At 48.5% G+C, this 15,215-nt stretch overlaps 1 protein-coding gene across 10 annotated transcripts in view; it reads left to right on the top strand.

Annotated features, from left to right (window-relative positions):
- Window positions 1–15,215, top strand: part of LOC111145631 (general transcription factor IIi) — a 107,127-nt gene that overhangs the window by 74,538 nt on the left and 17,374 nt on the right. For all 10 annotated transcript variants that reach the window (XM_022500678.1, XM_022500675.1, XM_022500673.1 and 7 more), the window contains 6 exons: window positions 2,697–2,755; window positions 3,737–3,808; window positions 9,394–9,577; window positions 10,837–10,895; window positions 13,755–13,826; window positions 14,882–15,065. In XM_022500678.1, coding sequence (XP_022356386.1) covers window positions 2,697–2,755; window positions 3,737–3,808; window positions 9,394–9,577; window positions 10,837–10,895; window positions 13,755–13,826; window positions 14,882–15,065 — 630 coding nt within the window. The remainder of the gene's footprint in view (window positions 1–2,696; window positions 2,756–3,736; window positions 3,809–9,393; window positions 9,578–10,836; window positions 10,896–13,754; window positions 13,827–14,881; window positions 15,066–15,215) is intronic.

The raw sequence follows: 15,215 nt of genomic DNA, 5'->3' as shown, positions 1-15,215 counted from the left end.
GAAGCCATTAGGGGTCTAGACCAAGTAGTACTCAGGCCCCCAGGAGCGGCGATGGGTTTGCTTCTGCTGAGAAACAGGGCTTTTTTGTTTTTGTTTTTTTTAAAGATTTTATTTATTTATTTGACAGAGCAAGACACAGTGATAGAGGGACCACAAGCAGGGAGAGTGGGAGAGGGAGAAGCCTGCTCCCTGCTGAGCAGAGAGCCCGATGTGGGGCTCCGTCCCAGGACCCTGGGATCATGACCTGAGCCGGAGGCAGAGGCTTAACGACTGAGCTACCCAGGCGCCCCACAGCTCTCATTTTAAGTCCTTCTGTTGGAGATGAGTCTTTCTGAACTGTGTGTATATTACAACTGATTTTTAAACTTTTTTCCTGAGATCTCTTGAACTATAAACAGTAAAGGAAATGAATGTCGTGGAATTAGGGACTCCTGGGGGGTAGAGTCGGTTAAGTTTCTGACTCCGTTTCTGCTCAGTCCTTCCTTGGGCTCTGCACAGAGTCTGCTTAAGAGTCTCTCTCCACTCCCACCCTCCCACCCCCCGCCGCCCCCTGCCCCTGCTCGCTTGCTGTCAAATAAAATAAACCTTAAAAAAAAAAAAATCAGGGACGCCTGGGTGGCTCAGTTGGTTAAGCGGCTGCTTTCAGCTCAGGTCATGATCCCAGCGGCCTGGGATCGAGTCCCACATCGGGCTCCTTGCTCGACGGGGAGCCTGCTTCTCCCTCTGCCTCTGCCTGCTGCTCTGTGTGCCTGTGCTCACTCGCTCGCTCTCCCTCTCTCTCTCTCTCTGACAAATAAATAAATCTTTTAAAAAATATATCAGTAGTGGAATAACAATATTTATCATTTGCAGAAGTATTCAGCTTCCTTACTTTGGGAACACTGTGGAACTGCTTAAAAAATGGGAATTTAATAACCACTTCGGTCAGAGATTACAGCCAAGCATGCTTCTATCTGTGTTGGTATTCAGTAAGGGGGTGACAGCTTTTAAAATTTAACTAAGCATGAAAGAGACCCAAGAGGTACCTGAGAATAATGAGTGAGCTGTCCTCCCCAGAGAGGATCTTGTTGCAAATAAATTTTTAGTTGTGAGATCTAATGGACTCTGAAATTGAAGTGTCAGCTAAATGGGCTTGCTCTAAAGCTGACACTCGCTGAGGACCGTCAGTAAGGATCCCCCCCCCCTACGCATTACTACATGAATAAGTTTGTTTTAAGAAAACTCTTTTGCGCTGTCATTTTATTCAATTGTGCTTTTAATATTAGAGGTTTTAAATTCATTTTTTAAATAGCAAAATAAAACACAGAATTTATTTTATAGTTTTGTTATATTTATATAGAATTTTTATATATAGAATTATATTTATATAGAATTTATTGTATGTATTTTTTAACGTACATATTATTGCTAGTATTTGCTAACCTTAAAGTATATAAAACTGTTTGGATGTTGAAGTGTTAATGCCAGCCTGCCGTGGGATACTTCATGCCGCACGTCCTGTTCCAAGTCCTTTCAGTACACTTAGTTATAGTTATGGAAGCCCTCTTCTTCATTGAGAGAGAATTTTTTTTTTTTGAAAGATTATTTATTGGAGAGGGCGAGGGAGCACAAAGCGGGGGTGGGGCGGGGGCACAGCAGAGGGAGAGGGAGAAGAGGGATCATGACCTGAGCCGAAGACGGACTCTTAACTGACTAGAGCACCCAGGCGCCCCTTGAGAGGGACTTAATTAAGGTGCTTCATCTTGATGGATATATTTTGTTTTAGAAGGGTAATTCTACAGAGTTTAGCAAATGTTTTATTTATAGCTCACTAATACTACTTAAACACTATCTATAACCATTGATTCAGTCCTGTGCTGGTTTCCAGTATTTCTCCTTTTTTTTTAAAGATTTTATTTATTTGACACAGAGAGAGAGAGAGAAATCACAAGTAGGCAGAGAGGCAGGCAGAGAGAGAGGGAGAAGCAGGCTCCCCGCTGAGCAGAGAGCCTGATGCGGGGCTCGATCCAGGACCCTGAGATCATGACCCGAGCCGGAGGCAGAGGCTTAACCCACTGAGCCACCCAGGGGCCCCTCCAGCATTTCTGAGATGGCTGTTAACGGGGTCAATCTTGTCTCTGACCCAATCTCCACCCCTACCAGCGTCCTCTGACTTCAGGTCATTACACCAAAAAGGAGTGATGGGCTGTATAAGTTAGATGGTGAAAATTCTGTGATTTAGAAATTATGTTTTCTGGGCAGTTTTTAAATAAAAAAAAAAAAAAAAACACGTAATCTGTCTCACAGATGTGTTAGTATTGAAATATAGTTAGGATTTTTTTAACCAATTTATAGATGTGTTGAAGTGAGGTAGTCTTGAGTATGAAGTAAAGTGAAAGGATGTCATTATAGAGTTTCGTGGTCCCTTCATCGGTGTTACGCTGTGATCGGGTATCTTTTGGTTGGTTGCAAAGGGAACTCTTTCCGTGAAGGATACATGTTCCAAGATGCACCTTTTGAAACAATTTGCAGTTACCTTTTGGTTTGATTACTCTCTAGAAATCTCTGGAGATGAGGGTTTAATTGTGCCCAGCAGTTCAGATGGTCTCATCTTTTTAAAGCCAGCCCTCACGACTGAGTGTCACATAAGTACTAGTAGTTGCTACTTTTGCTGAATCTTACCTGGTAAACACTTGGTACTTTTTCTCACCTTGCAGACATGAACTTCTGAATTCAACACGGGAGGACTTACAGCTTGATAAACCAGCCTCCGGAGGTAGGTCTCCAGTCTTGTTTCAGACTGTGTGTCATAGTGGGGTCCCTGGCCGGCTCAGCGGGTAGAGCGCACAGCCCTTGATCTCGGGGTTGTCAGTTCGAGCCCCTCGTTGGCCATAGAAGTTACTTTAAAAAAAAAATACGCCAAATCACAACATCATATACAAGAAATACACAGTATTGAAATAATATTTTCTGTTCTCTAGAAGGATAAACTAAGGTTCTTCCTAATAACCCATTTTAAGTAAGTGCAGACGTCACACCACTGGGCAGACTGAGAGAGCTAAGCTTGTCCACTTCTGAGACACAAAGTCTGTTACTCGGCACGGTGAATCCGTGTGTCACCCACGTCTGCATGAGTCACCTCAATCCTCCCTCATCATTGTCCACAGGACACAAGAGGGCTGACTTCTTAGAACACAGAGCCGTGGGTATTATCACTTGTCTGTGAGACGCGTTTTGGAGAAACACACTTGCGACTTGTTCTCTTACTTCTGTCGGCTCTGGAGGCCTGGGGGTGTAAGTGGAAAACAGGAACCTCTCACTTAGGGTTGGCGTGATGGAGAGCTTGCCAGCATCATCCCGTCCCTCCGTTTACCATCACGGAGCTCACCCACCGGCTGCTGCTCAGGAACCAGAGCTCTGCTCTCTCCGAGCTGTGGTCCTGACACTGGAGCTGTGAGATCGCGCCTCATTACTAATTTCCAATTTGTCAGCATTTCATCCGTTGTTCTTCTTTTTAGTCGGTGTCAGCACTGTTCTTAAGAAACACATTCTGAAATCTTAAAAAGAACAGGAGAGCCTGGCTGGCTCAGGCAGTGGAGGGGAGACTCCTTCTCACTCAGGGTCGCGAGTTCAAGCCCCACGTTGGGTGTATAGATTGCTTAAATAAATAAACTTTGAAAAAATTCGTAATACTTAATTGACCTGGTTTAGTAATGCGACCAGTTTGAGAACGTTTGTGTGTTTGTTCTTCTTACAGTGAAGGAAGAGTGGTATGCCAGAATCACTAAATTGCGAAAAATGGTAGATCAGCTCTTCTGCAAAAAATTTGGTGAGTCTGATTTCCCCCACGACTAAAGTATATTACAGAGTAAGTTTTCCAAATTTTGCTTTTAAGAAAGTAAATACAGTGAAATGTACACCTTGTTTCCTTTTTTCCCCTCTTTAAAAAAAATCCGTCAACATATAATGTATTTATTAGTTTCAGAAAAAGAGGTTAGTGATTCATCGGTCTCACATAACACCCAGGGCTCTTTCCATCACGTGCCTGCCTTCATGCTTGTCACCCAGTGACCCCATCCCCCCACCCCCTGTGCTCCAGCAACCCTCAGTTTATTTCCTATGATTAAGACTCTTTTATGGTTTGTCTGACTTTGATTCCGCCCTCCCTTCCCCTGTGATCCTATTTTGTTTCTTAAATCCCACATACGCTTGAGATCCTATGATAATTGTCTTTCTCTGATTGATTTCACTTAGCGTAATACCCTCTAGTTCATCCACGTCGTCGCAAATGGCAAGATTTCAATTTTTTGATGGCTTGAGTAGTATTCCATTTTGTGTGTGTGTGTGTGTGTGTGTGTGTTTGTACACACCACATCATCTTTATCCACTCCTCTGTCGATGGACACCTGGGTTCTTTGCACAGTTTGGCTGTTGTGGACATTGCTGCTATAAACATTGGGGTGCATGTGCCCCTTTGGATTCCTACATTTGTATTTTTGGGGTAAATCCCTAGTAGTGAAATTACTGGGTTGTAGGGTAGCCCTTAAGGAACCCCCGTACTGTTGTCCGCAGTGGCTGTACCTGTTTCCATTCCCATCAGCAGCGTAGGAGGGCTCCCCTTTCCCCGCAGCCCCGCCAGCATCTGTCTTTCTGGATGGTTTCTTTTCAGCCATTCTGACTTTTCTTTCATCGGTGAATATACATGCGTTAATCATGCAGCGTTGTGGACCCGTACCGAGGGGAGGGGGCCGTACGGCGGAAGCACGAGCTCTTTTCCTGAGTGAGTCTGACCCGGTGTTGCTGGTACAGCGCCAGGCCCCTTGCAGCCCAGGAGTCCCTTGTCTTTGGCCCCTTCCATAGCACTTGGTGTGGCTTTCTGTAGCAGCAGGCCTGGGTCACAGTCTGTCCCTGAGGGCTGGTTATCCAAAAACGGGGTGTGCCCCCCCCGTTCTTCTCTTGTTCCCTGGCCTGGCCGGCTCTCGTCCCCAAACACGTCACTTACTTGGGTTTGGTTTGTTGCCGCGGAATCCCTTGTTACCTTGGGCCGCTCTGCCCTGCTGTGTCGTGCTTCTCAGCAGCCTTCAACCGGGCTGTGCTGCTGCTTGTTTTCACGGTTACACACCATTTATACGGACACTTTCGGACCTGGCTGACTCCTGGTTTTTCCCATGTCACTGGCTGTCTTTTTCGTTCTTGACGGCACCTCCCTCCAGTTCAATCTGCGCCTGGAGGGCTGCCTGGCGGCTCCGTCCTGAGTCCCTTGCCTCCTTCCCTGCCGTGCTCTCTCGGCCGCCAGTCCCTCCCTTCTCATGTCACGAACGGAGTACCGTGATTCGCTGTTTCCTGACGGCTTTTGCATTTTAGCTGCTCACCCTGGACACTCTCATTTGACTTCACAACTTTATTGTTCCTCTGCCTGTTTCATACGTCTGCCAACTTCACGCGTCCAAATTAGGATCTTTATCCCCCTTTGTAACCATGTTCCTTTCCCCGACCATCCGGGGACACCACCCTCTCCCCTGTTGTCCTAGCCAGAGCCCTGGGAGTCACCCTGGATTTCTTGATTCTCACAAGGCCTCCTGCTGACCAGACTTACAGCTCAGCCCAGATCCTACCCTTTTCTTCTTTGCTGCTGTCTCTCACACTGTCAGAGCTGGTGCTACAAAGCCAGTAGGTTTTAATATCATTAGAACCATAAGTCCCTTTTCTGTTTTCTACTCCATGGCCTCCGTTTGTTCTTGGAATGAACCCCACAGTCCCTGCTCATGGCCACCCTGCCTTCTAATGTCACCTCCTGGACTGTCCCCCGGCTCACTCCAGACTGGCTCTAGTGACTGTCTTCTTGTCCTTTAATTTTCATAGGTCCTGCCCTCCTGGGGAGTGTTGCCTTGCTGGGACCTCATGTTTTTGTGCCTCTCCTTTTCATTTCTACCTCCGTTCCAGTGCGGCCGCGTTGGCCAGGTCTTCACTGGGAGGCCTGTCTGCCGCACGCCGCGGAGCACATCCTGTCTCAGCCCGTTTTCGTTCCTCAAAGCACCGATGGGGGTCTTCTGCCTCCCCTACAGCACCAGCCAAGATCCTGCGCGTCTTGCCGCTGCTAGAATTGTGCTTAGTGCTGGAGCAGGCGCTGCCCAGATACTTCGGGAACAGGCCTGTGCTACGGACGCGCGGCGTGCGGCCTCGTTCCATTGTGTCCTGGAGAAGACCAGAGGCCGTCCTCAGCACCCCAGCTGCCCCACGCGGGGGAGGCTGCGTGGGGGGCGGCGTGGCCGCTGGCGCGGACAGGCCCAAGGACCGCAGCGGTTCTTCCTGCTCTGCGGGAGAAGCCATTTGAGTTTTACCGCCCAAAGAGCCGAGTCTCCTGGCTGATGATTCTTACTTGCCCCGTGGTTTCCGAGAGGGGGCATGGCACTGGCTGTCAGATGTAATAAGCCAGCTCTTGGGTACCTCACGGATGGCAGCTGCGAGCTTAGGTCGTTGGTGATGTGTTGTTTGCCGAATCCGTGCACTTGCTGTTGACTGTGCTCTGGACGTGGCAGTGGAAGGCAGTGGGGAGAAGTCTGAATTTTAAGTATTTTCTCCTCATCCCTGTCCTTGACTACCCAGTGTGAGTATAGGGCCTTAGTGACAAGTTCCGTCCTCCTAGTATGTCTGGTCAGAGATGAGCTAATGAGCGAGAAACCAAAGTGTCTTCCCCACTGTAAAGGTCATTGTATTTCCGAGGCATTTAGTGAAATGAGTCAGATGGAGGAGGCCACCATAGTGTCATCAGAGCCCAAGGGTATCTGCATGAACAGGTTTAAACTTTGCCCTTCCGTGTGGTTCTGGAAGTTGAACTTGGGAAAAGAGTCGGCCAAACCTGTTGGCACCACAGATGCTTGCCATGCAAGCTGATGTTGGCCTTGTGGAAAGAAGAGGCTGTGGACAAGCCCATGTACTCATTCACATAAGAGGGAGCCAATGGGAAATGTTCTGGCCTCGTGTCGGAGCTAAGAAAATAAGTAAGAGCTTACCTGTCGCTACATTATAAACAGTAGAAGTCTGGTTCTTTGTTTTTGCTCATGGCCTTGGGTGAGTCTAGGACCGTAAGTACCGTAGAGAGGGTTGCTGCTTCCTCTAAGGTTCCTAAAAGGGAAAGGGGGGAAAGCTTACATTTCTATAAGTGTCAAACATCATAAGTCCAGAGGGTTCCACGGCTTCGTCAAAATAGTCCATTGTAGGCCTTCTGCACCCGTGGACACCTGGGCACCAGGTGCTGAGAACGTGGCAGAGCCGAAGGCAGTGGGGCGCCCCCAGACAGCAGGGGAGAGGTACAGGGCAGAGCCTCGGTGAGTACGAAGTATCCGAGGGTGGCATGGGGTCTGGGGACAAGGGGGGACGGGGGAGCGCGGGGGCTTGTTGTTTTCTCTAGAGGAAGCCTCCCTGGCTACCAGCTTTCGCAGCTGACCTTCCCTTTCCCCATAACGTCTGTTCTTCGTATCTCCACTCCAGCACTTGATTCCTTTTTATTTCATAGGAATTCCATTCGAATCATGACTGTGTTCTTTCTGGCCGTATTTCCCCGGTAATTATTATTCTGTTACGTATCCAGTTGTGTTGTGGATTTCTCCCGGGTGTGAAAGCCTCTGCCGTATTTCTTGAGGGAGTGTTTCTTTTAACAGTCACGATCTTCATCACACTGTGTGCGGCTCCAAATACACAGTCTTCACTTAGAGCAGAGAGGTCCCGGGCGCCTGGGTGGCTGAGCCGCTTAGCATCTGCCTTCGGCTCAGGCCATGATCCCAGGGTCCTGAAATTGAGCCCGTGTGTCGGGCTCCTTGCTCAGTGGGGAGCCCGCTTCCCCCCTGCCTGCTGCCCCCCCGCTTGTGCGTTCTTTCTCTCTCTGACGAGTAAATAAATAAAATCTTTTTAAAAAAGCTAACGAGCAAGAGAGGGATCTTGTACTTGGGCCCTTCGGATTCAGTGCTCATGACACAAGGAGGAAGTTAAATGGAAGGCCTTGACCTTTCTTATTAGAGCTCTGCTCCAGAGTGGTTTCAGAGCACGGATTACAGCTGCCATGTTTACACTTTGAAATTCTAATTCTCCACCTGTTCAAAACTGGAAAGTCAGTGCAATGCGTTCCCATGTACCCGTTTTTTGTTTTTTTTTTTAAGATTATTTATTTATTTGACAGAGATCACAAGTAGGCAGAGAGGCAGGCAGGCAGAGAGAGGAAAGGAAGCAGGCTCCCTGCTGAGCAGAGAGCCCGATGAGGGGCTCGATCCCAGGATGCTGGGATCATGACCTGAGCCGTAGGCAGAAGCTTTAACCTACTGAGCCACCCAGGCGCCCCATCCCATGTACCCATTTTTCAGAATCCGTGATCGTGAAGATTGTCCACACTGTTCATCTTTTCCTGTTTTTTTTTTTCCCCTTGGTAGGAACATGAAGCACATCACAGGCACTGCATCATTTATGTTGTGTTCACGCGCCTCTGAATAGAGCTTTCATTTCTTACACGAGCACCACGTCGTCGTCACACTTGACACAATTAACCATTCCTTTGTACCTGCTCTTGGACACTCCATCTGCGGGTTTCCTCGTTCATCTGAAAAGTCCCTTTAAAGGTTTTGCTTTGAGGGGTGCCTGGGTGGCTCAGTGGGTTGAGCCTCTGCCTTTTGCTCAGATCATGATCTCAGGGTCCTTGGATCGAGCCCCACATCAGGCTCTCTGCTCAGCGGGGAGCCTGCTTCCCCCGCCGCCCATCACCAGCTGTGATCTCTGCCTATCAAATAAATTAAAAAAAAAAATCCTAAAAAAAAAAGATAAAGGTTTTGCTTTGAATCTGGGTCTAAACAGAACTGAAGCAGTAGCTTTGGTTGATAGCTGCTTTTCATCTAAACCAGTCTCTGCCTGCTGTTTTTATTTCCGTTCCGTGCATCCTTTGCAGAAGCTACTTTTGAAATACCACATTCATGTAGTTGGAGTAAAGAACATTCATCTCATCGTTGCAGTATAAGTAAAAAGTAGAAACTGTGTGTAGGAGTCACTAGCAGAATTCTCACACTCAGAGCACAGGTAGCAGCCAAAGTCGGCCTCTGGATGATTTGACAAAGTAGTATTTAACTTACGTTCTTTATTCTCTATGGTAGTTCTCTTATCCTGTTTATTTCTTCCCAAAGATACTGAAAAAGCTCTTACAGGATCATAGAGCTGTTAAGATGGTCTTCGAATCTAGAAGCTTCCCTCCACCAGAAGTTACTTCTTGATCACGGGCCATTCATACTTGCCTTTGCTGTTTCCGTAGTTAGTGTGTATGTTTCCAGAATTTACTTTGCTTTTCAAAAAGTTGACCACTGTTTCGTTTTGGATTATACTAAACTCTGATTTCAGCAGGAGCTTAATCTCCTGAACTGTGTTTCCTTTGTAAAGCTGAAGCCTTGGGGAGCACGGAGGCCAAGGCCGTTCCTTACCAGAAGTTTGAGGCACATCCTAATGACCTCTACGTGGAAGGACTACCCGAAAACATTCCTTTTAGAAGCCCCTCATGGTATGGCATCCCAAGGCTGGAGAAGATCATACAAGTGGGCAATCGAATTAAATTTGTTATTAAAAGGTAAGATGATAATCTCCAGAAACAAATGTAACGCTGTCCCTAAGAAAAGATTAATTTCGGGGCGCCTGGGGGGCTCAGTCGGTTAAGCGCCTGCTTTCAGCTCAGGTCATGATCCCAGGGATCGAGCCCTGCGTCCGGCTCCATGCTTGGTGGGGGAGCCTGCTTCTCCCTCTCCTCTGTCTCTGTGCTCTGTCTCTCTAGCTCTCGCTCTCTCGCAATTAAATAAATCTTAAAAAAGGTGGGGGGCGCCTGGGTGGCTCAGTGGGTTAAAGCCTCTGCTTTCAGCTCAGGTCATGATCCCAGGGTCATAGGATCGAGTCCCCCATCGGGCTGCTTGCTCAGCGGGGAGCCTGCTTCTCTCTCTGCCTCTGCCTGCCTCACTGCCTGCTTGTGTGCTCACTCGCTCGCTCTGACAAACAAACAAAAGCAGTTGGTGGGACCCCTGACGGGCTCAGTTGGTATGGTGTGCGACTCTTGATTTTGGGTTTGCGAGTTCAAGCCCCACATTGGGCAAAGAACTTGCTTTAAAAATAATAATAATAATAATAATAATAATAATAATAATAATAATTTAGATTTGCATTTTATTTGATGGAGAGAAAGATCACAGGCAGGCAGTGAGAGAGAAAGGGGGGGAAGCAAGCTCCCTGCTGAGCAGAGAGCCCGATGCGGGGCTCGATCCCAGGACCTTGAGATCATGACCTGAGCCAAAGGCAGAGGCTTAACCCACTGAGCCACCCAGGCGCCCCTGGATTTGCGTTTTAAAAGGATTCTTCTGGCTTGAGTTTGAAGGGTAGTGGAATGGGTGATGTGTGGGGAGGGAAAGGGTGCCGAAGGCCTGTCTTCACTACAGAAGGCTGCTGTGGCAGTAGAATGCGTAGCTCTGGCTTGTTCGTTGGGGCTTGTGCGTTTCTCTGGTCACCGGGTCTCATCGTGTAAGGGAGAGGGCTCTTCAGTTCAGCACAGCTAGATATTTCTGACCGTATTGTGGTGGAGCTCGTGCGGTTTCAGAAGCAGTTGAACGGTTTTGGGGAGATGGCAACTGGTTTTGCACCGTTGAGCTTCACGTGCCTTTGAGGACATTTGGTCAGAAGCTGAATCTGTGAAAATTGCTATTTTCAAAATAATCGAGTCCTCCAGCTGATTTCCCCCCCCACCGGACTGAAGCGTGGTGACGTCATGGACAGCGCCCAGCTGTGTGGGGCGGCCTGCTGGGCGCTCCTGCGCGCGCTGTTACTCATCCCGCCCGTGTTTTGCAGACCAGAACTTCTGACCCACAGCACTACCGAAGTCACTCAGCCGAGAACCAACACTCCAGGTAAGGTAGCTGTGAGTTCCTTTTTAAAAGCTCAGATGAGTGTTTTTAACAGTCTTTTAAAGTGATGGAACTCATCTTTCTCCCTTTCCCCCAGAAATCGTATGTGGACGCTCAGTACAGGCTCCTTCGTTTAGCAGTGCACACCCAGGTAGTTCTGGGAAAGCTCAGGCTTCGAGTTTAGATCCGTGGTGTTTGGTAGAAAAGAAGTACAGCGTGTGTCACGAATGCATGCCACGTGTGTCCTTTTTAATATTCCAGTAGCCAGATCTGTGTTCCATGCTGTAATCAAAATCCGCAAACAAGATAGGTCCAACTTCGGTACATATTTTTACACTCAGAGTACATCTCACGCCAGGGAAGCACATTCCGAGTCTTGGGTTGCTGCCTGTGGCTGATGTGGCGGAGTCTGCAGACTCCGACCTTTATCTGTAGTCACTCGGCCCCTGTCCTCTCTGACAGCGCAGTTCCAGCAGCTGCGCTGACCTCATAGCCCAGTGGAACTGGGAGGTCTCAGTCTCCGTTGTGTGAATGAATGGTTTTATTTTCTCTATCTGAACTATAAGTGTGCCTTTATTCCTTTGCCGTCTTTTTGTTCAGCGTGCATAGTGTCAGAAAAAGTGACCGCAGCTTGTGTGTCTTCTACAGACTTACAGACTTCTGTTGCCAAGAGCTAGGGGGCGTTTCTGAATTCATGCAGTTAATTGTTCTTACAAAATGGCATACAAGAGGGATGCCTTTGTGGCTCAGTCGCTGAGTGTCTGCCTTCGGCTCAGGTCGTGATCCCAGGATCCTGGGATCAGAGCCCCGCATCAGGCTCCCTGCTCGGCCGGAGGCCTGCTTCTCCTTCTCCCTCTCCCACTCCCTCTGCTTGTGTTCCCTCTCTCGCTGTCTCTCTCTCTCTCTGTCAATTAAAAAAAAAAAAATACCCAAGAGGTCTGTACTAGGCCCTGAGGGTCCCTGCAGGCAGCCAGCGAAGACGAGCCGGGATCCCGGGGAGATGGCAGAGTCATTTGTGTTTATGGTGGCATGCAAAATGGTTGAGAAGTACCATGTGCGGGGGAAGCCAAATTCTCCTGTACCAGGAACCCTGTTGGGGAGAGTGTGACTGTGATGAGAGGCTCTGTCCAAGTCTTCATTTCCCGAGAGAAGCACCAAATTCAAGGTTGTGCTTACAGTATCGCTGGTGGATCATTCTGGTAGCAACTGCAAACGTGACAGTAGATTGAGGGAGCCCGGGGTTGGCCGTACTTACCTGTCGTACTCTGGCTGAGATCCTTGAAAAGCCTTTCATCCAAGAAGAGTCTCGATGCTCTGAATCATTAATGGTACTTGGCCTCCCACCTTTCCCAGGAGACCGTGGCAGGAGTTAAAGTTGTCGTTCTTCGTTCTAGCAGGACCAGTCATCTGGTCTGCCGATAAACTAGGCATCCGTTTTTTGCTGGGCTAATTCAAGTCAGACTGCGTAACACAAGTTACTTACCCCATTAGGAAGGTCTGTGTAATTGTTGGCATGACATGAGATGTCATAAAACTTGTATGCTTAACGCATGGGGGCACTTTGCCCTCAATTCTGTAACAGAGACACACAGGTCATGTGGGAGAGAGTCCTGGAGTTGGAACCAGGTGGTTGAGCTTTGAGGGGGCAGAGCAGGAAGGGTCACCCGCTTCCTGGGAGGGGTAGTGCAGAGACCTTTACCAGCAGAGGAGGTGTTGGGTGAGGCAGAAAACGGACGAGTGAGCAGAAGCTCTTGACCTTGGAGAAGTGGAGTCTCGATGTTTCTTAATACTAATTTTTGGTTTGTACCAGACTTCCTTCCTCTGGCTGAAAGGTTGAGCCACACCACACGAAACACTTGAGATGGTAGGTTTTCTTTTAAAAGTAAGAGTTTTTAAGGTACTTCCCCAAAGTAAAAGTGTATTTATGAGATTTTCCCAAGCCACTGACCTTTAGCAGTATTTCCAGAACTTCCCCAGCATTTCCATACTGCCTCTGTCCACAGACACAAATGACTTCCACCCTGAACGTGATCCTTGTGCTCTGCCCTCCTTTCCTTCTTACTCTTTCTCTCTCTTGCTCGCTCGCTCTCTCCTCTCTTTGTCCAGCCCCTCCCACCCCCCTTCTCTCTATCCGAAGCTCCACCAAACAAGCCTCAAGTGTCTTTTAAGTAAGTAACATCCCACGTGTCTTCTGCGGTGGCTCCTTTTCCCTTTATTCACGAGGGGGTTGTTGTCTTGTGCATAAGAGGAAGGAAAGAAGCCAGGCTACAGATGTGAGTAGTGTCCGGTCAGATCTCCGTAGTCCCTTTAACGTGCATCTCTCCCACGTATTTCTGTGATTAGTGAAGTTTCCCTTCCTGTGGATTTCTAGCCACACGCCAGCTTGATAACGCAAGGAATGGCTGACAGAAAGTAGATACAGTCGAAGCTGTTCTGTGAACCTCACACGGCTGCTCCTCCCTGCCCTGACAGGGTCCTGTGGCGCTCCTCCAAGGAGGAGCCCTCGAAAAACACTATTTAGAGGCTTCTTACGAGCTCGTTCTTTATTTAGTGTGGACCGAAATTTGATTTCTGTCCTCCTAAAGCTCTGGTGTTTGCCAGGTGCAGGGAGTCTCCTCAAGACCCAGAGGTTTTGGGGCGCCTGGGTGGCTCAATGGATTAAAGACCCAGAGGTTTTGTTTCTAAACAAAATCAAGTTCAGAGCGTCACTGGATTTAACACCGAAAACTAACAAGAGTGTTGTATGTCAGGTAGAGCGGAATGTTCTGAAAAGGAACATCACCAGGAGGAACCACATCCAGCCTCCTTGTGTGTCCACACCAAGAGGGAACGTTGTTAATCATATTTACTTGTGCTTTCTAGTCAAAGAAGACTGGAATGTCAGAATTACCAAGCTACGGAAGCAAGTGGAAGAGATTTTTAATTTGAAATTCGGTAAGTGAAACCCAGTGATTGTGTCTTAGTTTAGAAATCTGAACGGAAGGCGGTGTTCCGTGTGACTCACAGCAGCGGGGCTGTGCGGAAGGAAGCCCCAGAAACGGGGTTTTCGTTGATCTCTGCTGCTGAATCCGCTGCTGAACCTGAGCACTGGGCTGTGTTTCTCCCAGACGCGGTGTTCTGCTGCGTCCGGACAGGAGAGCCAAGGGAGGAGTCGGAGGAAGGCTGGGTTCTGCCGCGCGCGCTTCGAATCGGGCTGACCCCGCAAGTGCAGCGGATGCGTCTCCCGCTTGTCCCAGCGCCGGCTTGTTGGCCGCGGATTCTGGGAGCGCGGTCTTGAGGGGGCTTCTGAGGGGACCCGGCGGGCGTGTTTCCGTGGATGGCGCGTGTCTGTCTTGGAGAAGGAGGGAAGGAGTGGGAGTGATAGCAGTCCCCCCAGGGCCTTCCCGTCTGCCCTTACTGAATGGTGTTCCTGTTCTGTGTCCCGGATCCCGAACCTTCCACCTCTGCCTCTGCTCTCTCCAGATGAGCGGCGCTCAGGTGCACCATGTGCAGCCCGTATCTGTCATCGGCAAACAGGCTTTCGGGGCGCCGTGGCCCATAGTTACCGATTCTGCCCAGAGTACAGAGATCGTTCTGACTAACAGTGGAACTTCCCTTGTGATTCGCTGAAGCGCTAGAATGTTCTTTTTCAAGATACTATTTTTTAGGCCCCTTTTTGAGTTTTGCACGATATCCTACGCAAAATGCTTCCAATAATGGAGTGGGGACTCCCCTTAAGAAAAGAAAACTACTGAGTGGAGATTGCTAGATGGTAGGGAATCTTTGCATAACACGTTTGAGAATGCCCAGGTGTTAGCTCGACTAATGTGGTGATTACTTTGCAATCTGTACAAATACCAAATCATGGTATTTGGTACGCCTGAAACCAGTGTAATGTTACATGTCAGCTATACCTTGATAAAAGGAAACATTTTTAAAAAGAATACAGACAAAAATAAAAATACCCGTAACATTTTACCTTCCATATGTTACGTTCTCTTAACTTCCAGCTCAAGCTCTTGGACTCACAGAGGCAGTCAAAGTTCCATACCCTGTGTTTGAATCAAACCCCGAGTTCCTTTATGTAGAAGGCTTGCCAGAAGGAATTCCCTTCCGAAGCCCTACCTGGTTCGGGATCCCGCGACTTGAAAGGATTGTCCGTGGGAGTAATAAAATCAAGTTTGTTGTTAAAAAGTAAGTTCAGTTTGCCCATATAATCATTTCTGGCGTCAAAACAGTAAAGTTCTGTTTCCATCTGAAGTGTTTCCTGGCTGCGGGTGGCCTCATCGCAGTGGGAGAGCTCAGCTCTGAGCTGCCGCCTTGGCACAGGCCCTTGCCTTGGCT

This window comes from Enhydra lutris, unplaced genomic scaffold (genome assembly GCF_002288905.1).
Source record: "Enhydra lutris kenyoni isolate GAN:26980312 unplaced genomic scaffold, ASM228890v2 scaffoldscaffold13, whole genome shotgun sequence".
Classification (NCBI taxonomy): Eukaryota; Metazoa; Chordata; class Mammalia; order Carnivora; family Mustelidae; genus Enhydra; species Enhydra lutris.
This window is presented reverse-complemented; position numbering and strand designations above follow the sequence as displayed.